This window comes from Elaeis guineensis, chromosome 14 (genome assembly GCF_000442705.2).
Source record: "Elaeis guineensis isolate ETL-2024a chromosome 14, EG11, whole genome shotgun sequence".
NCBI lineage: Eukaryota > Viridiplantae > Streptophyta > Magnoliopsida > Arecales > Arecaceae > Elaeis > Elaeis guineensis.
Genome location: NC_026006.2, coordinates 60,125,795 through 60,137,098, shown reverse-complemented (window position 1 = coordinate 60,137,098; position 11,304 = coordinate 60,125,795). Strand labels below are relative to the sequence as shown.

Sequence of the window (11,304 nt, the reverse complement as noted above, 5' to 3'; positions counted from 1 at the left end):
GGTGATACAGGGAATCAAAACCATGCATCCTTAATAATTTCCACGCATTTGCTCCTTCCCACGGGGTAAATATCCTTAATAATTTCCACGCATTTGCTCCTTCCCACGGGGTAAATATATCAGGACGGTATGGTTTCTTCTTATCAGCCACGAATTAATTTGCTTACAGGATTCAGATTATGTGAGGGAAAGAGGAATCCTTTGTGCAATGCGGGAGGTATAGAAAATCTTACGTGGAGTGCATCGTCTTGTTCGATTGATCCATGTAGTCACTAATTTCTAACATACATTAATAGCTGCAGATCGATTTTTTCATTTAAAAATTTTATATGATGAAAATACTCCTATCCTTTGAAATAAATTATGACATCCTGTTACGTAATATAGTCTAGAATGTCATAATATGATCTAAGATATTATAATATAAGAGGAATATTTTTATCTAATCACTTTCTAATGCGCACTTAATGTCTGCAGGTCGATTTTTTTATTTGAAAATTTTGAATAACGACAATGCCCCAGTTTTTTAGAAAAAATTATGGCATATCGTGCATATTATGGACGCAGGATGTTATAATATGAATATAAAATATCATAATTTTTTTTAAAAATAATAATATTTTTATTATATAAAATTTTTAAATAAAAAAATTAATCTGTATTTATTAAATATATATAAAAAAATAATAATTATATAGTTCAATCGGATGACACGGTCCAATCCACGCCGGATTTTCTACGCCGCCCACGGTGCACAGAAAATTCGGCGCAAGGGAAACGTTTAACGGCCCATGAATCCATAGGTCGAGAGTACTAGAGGGAACCGCTCGCACGCACTTATATATATATATATAGAGAGAGAGAGAGAGAGAGATGGGTCGTGTGCTTCACTGCTGGCTCAAGAAGCTTTCAGTATTCCAGTGGATCAAACATAAAATCTTGGAAGAGCTTCATGAATTCTTCATCAGAATTGGTAAGGCCATCCATCCTTTTATAAAGAAGGCGGGCACTCCGAGCATTACCCAGGACCGCACGGCTGCAGAACTCCGGCGCTACCGCTCTCGATCGATAGAGCTCCCACTCTAATTCCTGACAGGCCAACTCGATCAAATTGGCGATAGCTACCATAACTTCCTCCTGGGTGCAATCCGGGTGGTCCCTCATGTAGCAGCCAACCCCCATGGCCAACTTTCCCTCTCTGAGCTCCCTTGGAAAGGTGGTAAGATCGTTGGAAAGCCGGCCTACGATTCCGACGAGGTCCATGAAGCGTGAGTCAGGACCAATGTGGCCGAGCATCTCATCTGTGATCTTCTCTCCCAGCAAGAATGCAGATGTCCATGTTATTATTTTCACTCCAATAGAGACAGTGGCGCATTGCATGTATTCTTCATAGCTCGGAATGTGTTCGCTGTGCATCCATTCTGCTTCCTTTAGAAAGCAAGCTGCATACTCTGCCCACTGAAACGAAAACCATGCTTATGAGATGAGAAAGATATGACATGAGAAATATATTCTGCTTAAATGTTTTTCAAAAATCTCGCTTGTTTGAAATATGGAAAATCCAAATACAGGACAGTTGCAGTCGAAGGCTTTGATAGGCCTGGGCCAATGTCATTAGGTGTCTAATCTTGGGGTTATTGTCCTCCAACTGGAGCTTAGCGTTCAGAATCTAAATTGATTGAGTGAGAAAATTCATACTTACCAGATGCTTGAATATGGGAAGGATGTCGCGTCCCTGAACTCTGTTGGCTTCTGCTGCCATCTCCAGATAGGTATCATCTATGCCTTTGAATAGTAGCTTGTGTTGAGGAAGATCATTGATAAGAGATGAGTCCCACCTGGCATGGAAGAGAAAGAATGGCAGAAAAGGCTATTAATCCAAACATTCTAAATCAGTTTGTAGCCTAATGAGTAATGATTGGACCCTTCTTTCCAGTAGAGGAGGTTCCATGTTCAAACTTGTTAAGTAGGATCATATTTTTCTCAAGAATGGATAACTGACATCGATCCATGGTATTGATCATATTTTTCTCAAAAAAAAAAAAAAAAAGATAAGATATTATGCTAAGCTATAGTCTCCACACTGCTTGGAGCCCAAACATGGGTCAGGGCTAGAAGCCTAGAACTACATTGGGTTTGTTCTGTTACTAGGCTTGGACAAGTTAAGCACTAGAAAAAGTTCCACAAGAAGGAATGTTTGATAATTTAGTATGGATTTAAAAATGTTATGGGAATAATTTCAGTGGAGGTGGAAATAAAGTGGTGCACGTTAATTCACTATTTAAAAGAAAAATACATAGAAATCTATGGAGCTCGCAATCACCAATACAAATGCAATAATGCGAGACTGCTAGTAGTTATCAAAAGTTTGAATGGAGACAGAGACTTCTGAAGTCAATCATCCTCCCAAACTCCTTGCTTTATAATAGCGGCAAAGTAGGCGATTTGCATGAGATGCTTATTAACATGAAGATTTCTCCATGCGCTGAACAATTTCTCTGAGAAAAACAATTTGCAAGTGACATTCTCCAAATATTTGGATAAGAAGACTATCCAAAGTTAGGTTTTCCCTAACTCATTTACATCAAAAAAGAAGACTATCCAAAGTTTGTGTTTCCAATCATTTCACTGAAATGGTTGGTATCACTCCCAACTGAGAGAGAGAGAGAGAGAGAGAGAGATTGGTTGGCACAGTGTAGGTTAAACATAATAAAAAATCCTCACCTCCTGAAAGTCTCGTTGAAGCGCCGAAGTTCTTGAAGGTCATAGCTTTTGTCATCAAAGAGATCATCAAGAATGGTGGTCAAGAGTGCACACTTGGTGTAGGCCAGACGAAAAGATGAAAAATGAGGTTCATACATATTTGGCCCCACTACAAAGTAACATTGTACAACCCTCTTACGTGCACATTTCACTTCATCAAGCCCAAATCGCTGCCACCATCTGAAATATCCAAGGCAAAGCGCAAGAAGAGGATGATAAGAATATGTGATGATTATGTCTAGATAAAATGACCAGGTCATGATTTTCATTGGTGTCTTCCATTTATTTTGTGTCAAACACTTGGTGACCTCTCCATGATCTGAAATGAGAACCTCCTTTCCAAATACCGGGGTGCAACCATGTGGGTACATACCAATTTGCTTAGATCATAGGTTTAGCTATAATAGCTTGGTTCGCATTGATAACTTCTCGACTTATTTTATAGATTTTCCTTTCTGATGATAAGATTTTAGACATTGATCATTAGGCTTGACCATTGTTGTTTGATTCATTTGTATACTTTGTTTTGTTTGATCCATTCAGGATCCTTGTTGGAGTTTGAGTTCGCAATATTTTACCTTTGTTGATAAACTACATTTGCCGTGAATAGCACGAAATAGTATTATTGCATAAATTGGTGCAGTTATATATCAGTGTGCCATTACTCACATCTCCCCTAGATCCACATGACTAGGCCTATTCCAATCAACATTGATGACTATGGATCCATTTCTATCACCAATTTAGCAATATTAATGCCATTCAGGTTTACAAGATTTATTTTATTAGACTACAAAGACATAATATTTGATAAATGTGGTGATAATATGGAAGGAGGGCACCTCCCACTCATACACAAACTCTTCGTTGACTAAAGGGTCATGGTGATAATAAAAAAGGAAGGCACCATTAGTTCCACATTGTTTGTGAATTAAGGAGAATTTTGGCTTATATAGGAAGGGACTATCCTTTCAGCATGAGATATCTTTTGAATTGAAATCTAGAGGGACAAAACTGTGAGACGTATTGGCTAAAACAGATAGTACCCATATGCCTGGCTATGAGCCCTTGGCCACAATAAGAAAAATAAAGAGTGTCGCTCATGAAGATATATACCAGATATAAGTTAGTAGAGATAAATTAGAAAATAGATGTATTGGGTACAAATTAGCTAAGACCAATTCTATTGTAAATGGGTCAGGTATAGGTTTAGCCTCTTGGCCTGATGGGTTGATGCAAGGAGAATATAAATCTTTAAATAGCATTTAGTTAGAAAAATAAGGTACAAGTGGCTGCAAAGAAGTTAATATTATAGAGATACTTTTAGTATCAAAGCATAGTGGACAATCAAGATTTTGAGAAAAATTTGAATTGGATGGATTATTCTAAATAGAAGATTCTGGCTAGTAAGATTTATTCTCAAATTTCTAAACATCATATACCATGCTTTATTGGAAGATTTTCGGATGATTGGAAAAATTGAACAATTAATATTTAAGGAAATAAATAAAATATAATAAATAGAAAGTGGAGAATGTAGCATGCCTAGGATTTATCACTTTTTCCTTTTAAATTTCTTCTCTCACTTTCTTACTTTGTTTGGATGCCCCATTCTACATACCTCATTTTTTAGTTTATGTGGCTTTTATTTATTAATTTATATAATTGAGTAAGCAATGAGCTAATTGAGGATGATAGGTGCATATGGGTTTGTATGAAAGCAAATTATTCTTTTGAAATTAATTATGAATGTGTTGGGTATGGGGTGAGGGTTTTTTTGAGATGGCTAATATTTGCCAGCCTAATTGTGAGGATAGATGCGTCAGTTGATGGATGCAAATATGGTTAGCAAGTGATTATTATTTTTTCATCCTATGGCCTAGATCTTAATTAGTTAGCAACCCTTAAAATATATGACTTGTCATACTGACCTCTCCAATTCCTCTAGCTCTCGTTGATATAGCTTTCGCAACTTTTGCAAATCCAACTTTGCAAGTTTTAAATATTTTCTTGTACTCTCATTTCCTGGCCATAATTGACTTATGATGCTTCTTGACTCCAGTCTAGGCAGGAGGCGTTGACGGGGTAATTCCAGTGCAAAATTTACCTTCACAAATCAAATTGAAGCATATTAGACACAGCTAGATGACTTGAAATGCCGGCATTTCATCTTATAATGCACTTGAAAATAAGAGTTATGAACATCGTACTACTATTTGTCATGTGTATAATTGAATATGATGCATATATTGATGTGGGGTACAAATGGTGCTGTTAGCAGTGCCTAAATGTGGACAGGTTCATTATGTAGTTGCCATTTCACTTTTCCCCAAACATTACAAAATTTTACTTATTTTAATAAAAAGGGAAAAAAATGGCTAAAGTCCTGGAAGGTAATATTCATAGTAAAAAAAAATATATTTTTATCTGAGATTCGAAGAAATTTGTTCCCAAAAAGGGCCGTTAATTTCAATCATGGTTAAATTAATTTGACTAAATAGGAATGTATGTGAATGTATGGGCAAACATTATATGTCTGTAGGGTTAATATGCAAGTTTAAAAGCATTGAAGGATTGATATGCAAATTATGAAGATTTAGTTGATTAATAGAAAAATATAGATTATTTAAGGTTGTATATTCTAGATAATTGGAAGATTTCTAACTTAATCTCATCTAGCCAACTTTGCACTGCAATTTGAAGTAATTAGTCTACATGCACCTATAAGCAATAGATATATAGTTTAGGGATTGCATGTAAATTTTAAGATAAGGTACTATTTATGCATAAATCAAAAAAATATAAAGACTAAATACAAAAAGTTCTTTTTCAACATAAGTCTCATCGGGTCATGCTTAGGGGAATAAAGACCGGATGATAGTCTTATCCATGGCATAGCACAAGCATGCAAATCGGATTGCAGATCCTAATATTCATACTATAACACAGGTTTCATGAGTCTATTTCCCATCTTTTGTAGAAAAGAGAAAAAAAGTAATAGTGCTATTGCTATCTAGTAAGAATGTAGGTCAAATAGTTCAAAAGTATGATACCCCAATGATTCATATCTAAGGATACCCTCCATTAGAGCTATTCAAATCTCAAGCAGCCCACTCAAGCCCAGATTGTTCTGAACAAGTATGGACCTAGTTTTTAAGCTCAAAAGGCCATCGGTTATAAAATTTGAGCCCGCCCACTAAACAAGTTTGACTCGAGTTTACATCAACTAGGCCTATGCCCGATTTTATATTATATATATATATATATATATATATATATATATATATATATATATATATATATAATATAATATAAAATATAATATGAAATTATCTTTTTGCCCTCATCCTCCTCTCTAATTCTCCCTCATCAACCATGACCCCCATCACCTTCCTTACTCCTCTCCTCCCCGCACCTCCCTCTCCTCCTCCTCCCCCCACCACTTCCCTCTCCTCTACCTCCCCTTCTTCCCCACCTCCCTCTCATCTTCCTCCTCCTCCTTCCCGGATCCCACCACGTCTCCCCTCCAACCTCCAACCCCCTCGCACCGCTGCTCCTCCTCCTCCAACCTTGAGTCCCCAGTCCTCTGCCAACCCCTCCCTCCTCCCCTCACCTTCCTCTTATCTCTTTCTCCTCCTCCAGTCCCATGATTTTCAAAACAAACACACACACAAAGGCGGGCAGTCCGAAGTCCCAAAAAAAATGGGCTCGGGTCTTCAAACTAAGCCTAATGTTGGGCCGGCCCAGATCCGAGCTTGGCCAAATGACATGGTATCTTGGACCGAGCCCGGCCCGAACCCGGCCCGCCCATCCGCGGAGCAAATCTACTCTCCATCTAGAGGGGAGAAGGTATGTCTTTACTCCTAAAATATTCTGGTAATTTCCTAAACCAAATTCAGCCTTGGCAACAGCTTTTTTTTTTTTTGATAAAAGAATCTTCCTTCCCTGCTTTGAGAACAATAGATAGTTGGATTGTCCAGCCAAACACCGAACGTTCGGTGGTATGAGCGATCATCAATTTTTGTATAAACTATTATTTCAGTGACAACTTAGGGGCTCTCACCTCAATCCTAAGATTGTTGGTCTGCAATAGAGTTGGGTTCCGCTCGGACATAACGTCAAGGAGTTGGGACCTTGCAAATTCCTGTGCTTCTCCCATGATTTTTGATTCAGACGGGAAGCCCTGTCTGAGAGCATCTATACAGGTTCAACATAGCTGATACATTGGTTGGTGAATCGACAGAGAAACAATCATAAAAGCTCTTTTTTCCACCCTCTAAAGCCATAAGAACACCTGCAAATAGATATCCAAGTGGTATATATCATTTTGCAAGTTATATGTGGGCATGGGCTTGGAACAAGATCCATAACTAGCAGCATACATCACAGCTAGACCTGCCAGCAAGCATGCAATTCCTATCCAGAGATCGCTTGAGCAGAGAAAAGGCCACGCGTCAATACCTGCAGAGACTTGGAAGCCATGAAGCCTTAGCAAGCGAAAGGCTAATACTGTGGCTTTTGCATCATTCAACCCACGCTTATCATCTCATTGCCTGCACTCGAGAAACATAATTAGATGCAGAAACGTTTAGGTAAATATGAGATGATGAGCATATGTTATATATCGGATCGAGTCTCCATCTTCAAAGAAATTTTGAAGATGTGGTCATGATCTCATGGCACAATTGTTTAATTTGATGCCAGATTTTGGTTGATTTCGAGTCCGGTTCATATTTCTCTTCTCTACATGAGTAGGTTGGGTTGCACTTAATTTCTACACTTGCGGCACAAGGTGTTACATATACACGCGGACACACACATATCAACACAATGTCCTTACATATATGTCGTTTGTAAAATACGTTGGATTTGATGTTGGAAGTATCTTTGGATTCCAAGCCGTTCCATCAAATCCACCAACGTTAGAGCCTCAAAACGAGCTGCTGTATCCGTCACACAAGTTTCAATGGATGCAAGTTCCTCCTCTATTGCACCAATCAGATCCTCCTCGTTTTCCTCCGCTTGCATGAAGCCCGCCTGCAAGAAGCTAGGTTGGTGAGATCATGTCCATTAGGCTCAACCATACAACTTATCTAGGAACATTTCATATCTCTTATGAACCAATTTATGTTGCAATATTATTTGCGCATGTACTTAAGCTGTCTCATGGATTCCTCCGCTTTGAGATGATGGTCCCTATCACATGGGTCAGTTCACTGACCTAATAATTCTAGCCGAGGACCCCACTTATTTGGTTGGGTTCCGGTTATATCTTTCGCCGCCAAAGATTTGATTGATCTTCTTTCACATCATGGGCCATTGGATGACGCTTTGTATGGCTCTCAAAGCACTCGGCACTCCTCAAGTCATCCTGTCTACGTAGATCTCGAAATAACCGTTACACCATCCAACGTTGGTGCATATTTCGTTCTTTCGCATGAGAGATGCGACCCCTGTCCTATTCAGCGGTGGCTATCACACCGACCTTTATTTGCTTGAGGTCACGGGGAAAAGATAGATAGAATTTGAAAGATGGATGATTTTTAATTCATTATTTGATTTAAAAATATTTAAGAAGAATGGATGGAAAGTAGGAATTATCTATCACACTCTGGTCCATCAATTTGTATCTTTCAAATTAAAAAGATGTAAGAAAGAATGGATGGAGCAGGTAAGAGATGAATTTCTATATTTACAATATTATCTTCATTAATTTTTTTTGACAAAACTATAATACTTCTTCAATTTTTTATTTATTTTATTATGTATATTTTATTTATCTATATTATTAATCCGACACTATTAAATTTTACTACTAATTATTTTAATTTTAATATATAATTTCTATAATTCAAGTAAATAATTAGAATTGTCTCTTTTTTTATTTATATTTAGTATTTTTAATTAACTATTTGTATAAAATTAATTAAATATTTAAATTAAATTATGAATTAATTAATTATTTATATAATTAATATATATTATAATTTATATAATTATCTATTAAATTTAATTAAAATTAAAAATTTATATAATTTTTATATACTTATAAATTATAAAGATTATAAGTTTGTATTTTGCTCTACTTCTTTAGTATAAATAAGTTTTCTAAAATGATAATAATAATTTTTTATCGAATGATAATTTAAAAAATATCAGATAAATATTATCCATCATCTCTTTATTCCTTCCATGTTAAATAGAAAAAAAATTATTTCCATCCATCCATTTATATTTCATCAAATACATGAAAATCCTCATCCATACTTTCTCTATTATCTATCTTTCTCCAATATATCCTTTATACAAATAGGGCCAAAAAATAAATATATATTAACAAGTTCGTAAAATATTATTAGAAAAAATATTCATCCATCCATTTATATTTCATCAAATACATGAAAATCCTCATCCATACTCTCTATTATCTATCTTTTCTCCAATATATCCTTTATACCAAATAGGTGGCCAAAAAATTATAAATTATATATGTAACAAGTTTCGTAAATATTATTACAGAACTGCCTTACGCAGGTAGACCTCTTTTTGGTTCCGTATTAGAAGAAAGCTGTCAAAAGTAAGCTCCTAGTTTTCGCTTGGGCCTAGTGCGGGAAATTCTGCAATTAATGTTTTCCAAAATTCCTATCCAACCAATAAGTAATTGAAAAAAATGAAAGTTAAGATAATTCGTAATGGTGCGTAAATCTGTTAAAATAATACCTTAATTTTGTTGGAATTCAATATCCATGACATGTCCAACATGCATGCCACGAAGGATTTAAAAAAAAAAAAGAAAAAAAATGTTATATCTCATCTTTCACTTGTGTAAATTATGTTTGGAAACTCTTCTGCAGAACTGCGAGGTAATACTAGGAGGTTCATCAGTTTGTAGAGCATCCTAATAAGTTGGATGTTGAATCACTTCTAACCAGCAGGAATTCGAGGATCCAGTTTCCTCAGATCCAGTTGAAAAGCAATGCTACGCGGACCATATTATCAGATAAATCACACAATGGAATTGACATGTTATATTTTTTAATTAGCACCATATCAGTTTGATTTAGAAAAATATTTGAATATTATAAACCGACATGCATCTCAAGCTTAAATATCTTGCTCTTGTGCTAGAGAGAAAGAGAGAGAAGAGACCTCTTGCTTTGGATGCGCAAACAAGAAATGGTGGCTGCTGCTCTCATACGGCGAAGTTGAGGTGAAGGGGAGAGTGGCTGACGGAGGTGGCGGCCGGGAGATACTGGCAAGGCAGATGGGCGATGGATCATGATAGAGCGCGGATATGACGGAGTAGGAGGCTGAGCCAGTGGGCTGGAGAGAGCCATACTACTCAAACTTCTTAATTTCCTTTCCCCGGCCTCTGATCTACTCCTGGTATTAGCTCGCTGCCTGCGTGCTATATGAGGATGAGCGTGGGGTTTAAACTCTACACACTCGTATCTATTATCAAAAAAAAAAAAAAAAACTCTACACACTCGTACACAAGCATTAGAGAAATTCTTGAGTAGACTTAGTTTATAATAAATATTGTAGACTAAGTTAATAAAAACAAAGATCAAGCCATATTTTAGTTGATGGATGGCTGGGAGTTGATTTGCATTTCATTGATTACCTCATTGATTTTATTGATTATCGCACAAGACTTAGTCTACGATAAATATTGTAGACTAAGTTAATAAAAATAAAAATCAAGCTATATTTTAGTTGATGGATAGCTGGGAGTTGATTTGCATTTCATTGATTACCCCATTGATTTTATTGATTATCCCATTGATTATAATCTTAGCTCAACTCCCAGCCATCCATCAACTAGAATATTGCTCTAATCTTTGTTTTCATTAGCTTAGTCTACAGTATTTATTATAGACTAAGTTTACACAAGAATTTCTCCAAGCATGAGGTTTAAAAGCCAATACACTGTACACAACTCTAGCTATTAGTGTCTGAGTTACCTAAGCGTCGAGTTTAAAAGTCTAATTTTATTTATAGTCAGGAATGCGATAAGCCATCACCCACTGAATATCATCCAGCCTCAGTTATGGCCAATAATTACACAGTCTATAAGAAACAAATAGGAGTGCAAATGAGTCAAGCTACTTTGAGTTATTCGTAGTCAACTCGATTCGATTATTATCAAGTTCGAGTCGAGCTCAAGTGATAAGATACTCGGCTCAAAAACTCATGAGCCTACTTAAATTTATAAATATATTTAATAGTATTATATATATATATATATTATTAGTAGATTAAAGTTTGATTTTTTGAGCTTAAACTCAAACTCCCGAGCAAGCAAGACATTATTGTCGGTAATGCAACGACCGCTGACAAAAGCACCCCGCTCCGAACTAATTAGATGAGGCACAATCAATTTTAGCCGTCCGACCAAGATCCTATCACACATCTTGTAGAAAATAATACAGAGACTGATCGATCTGAAGTGTCTCGAGATAGATGCATCAGGTCGCTTCGGGATGAGGATGATCAGCATCTTTTTTCACTCCTCCAGAAGGGTCTTGAACTTACAAACCA

At 36.4% G+C, this 11,304-nt stretch overlaps 1 protein-coding gene across 1 annotated transcript; it reads right to left on the bottom strand.

Annotated features, from left to right (window-relative positions):
• Window positions 1-866: 866 nt before the first annotated feature.
• LOC109505268 (bifunctional levopimaradiene synthase, chloroplastic) lies at window positions 867-10,195 on the bottom strand. Its single transcript, XM_073248870.1, is given in 10 exon segments — window positions 867-1,458; window positions 1,703-1,838; window positions 2,725-2,943; window positions 4,695-4,870; window positions 6,827-6,946; window positions 6,948-7,057; window positions 7,225-7,316; window positions 7,604-7,800; window positions 9,913-9,959; window positions 9,962-10,195. Coding segments are annotated over 10 exon segments (1,785 nt in total). The 5' UTR covers window positions 10,101-10,195; the 3' UTR covers window positions 867-909.
• Between the last annotated feature and the right edge of the window lie 1,109 nt (window positions 10,196-11,304).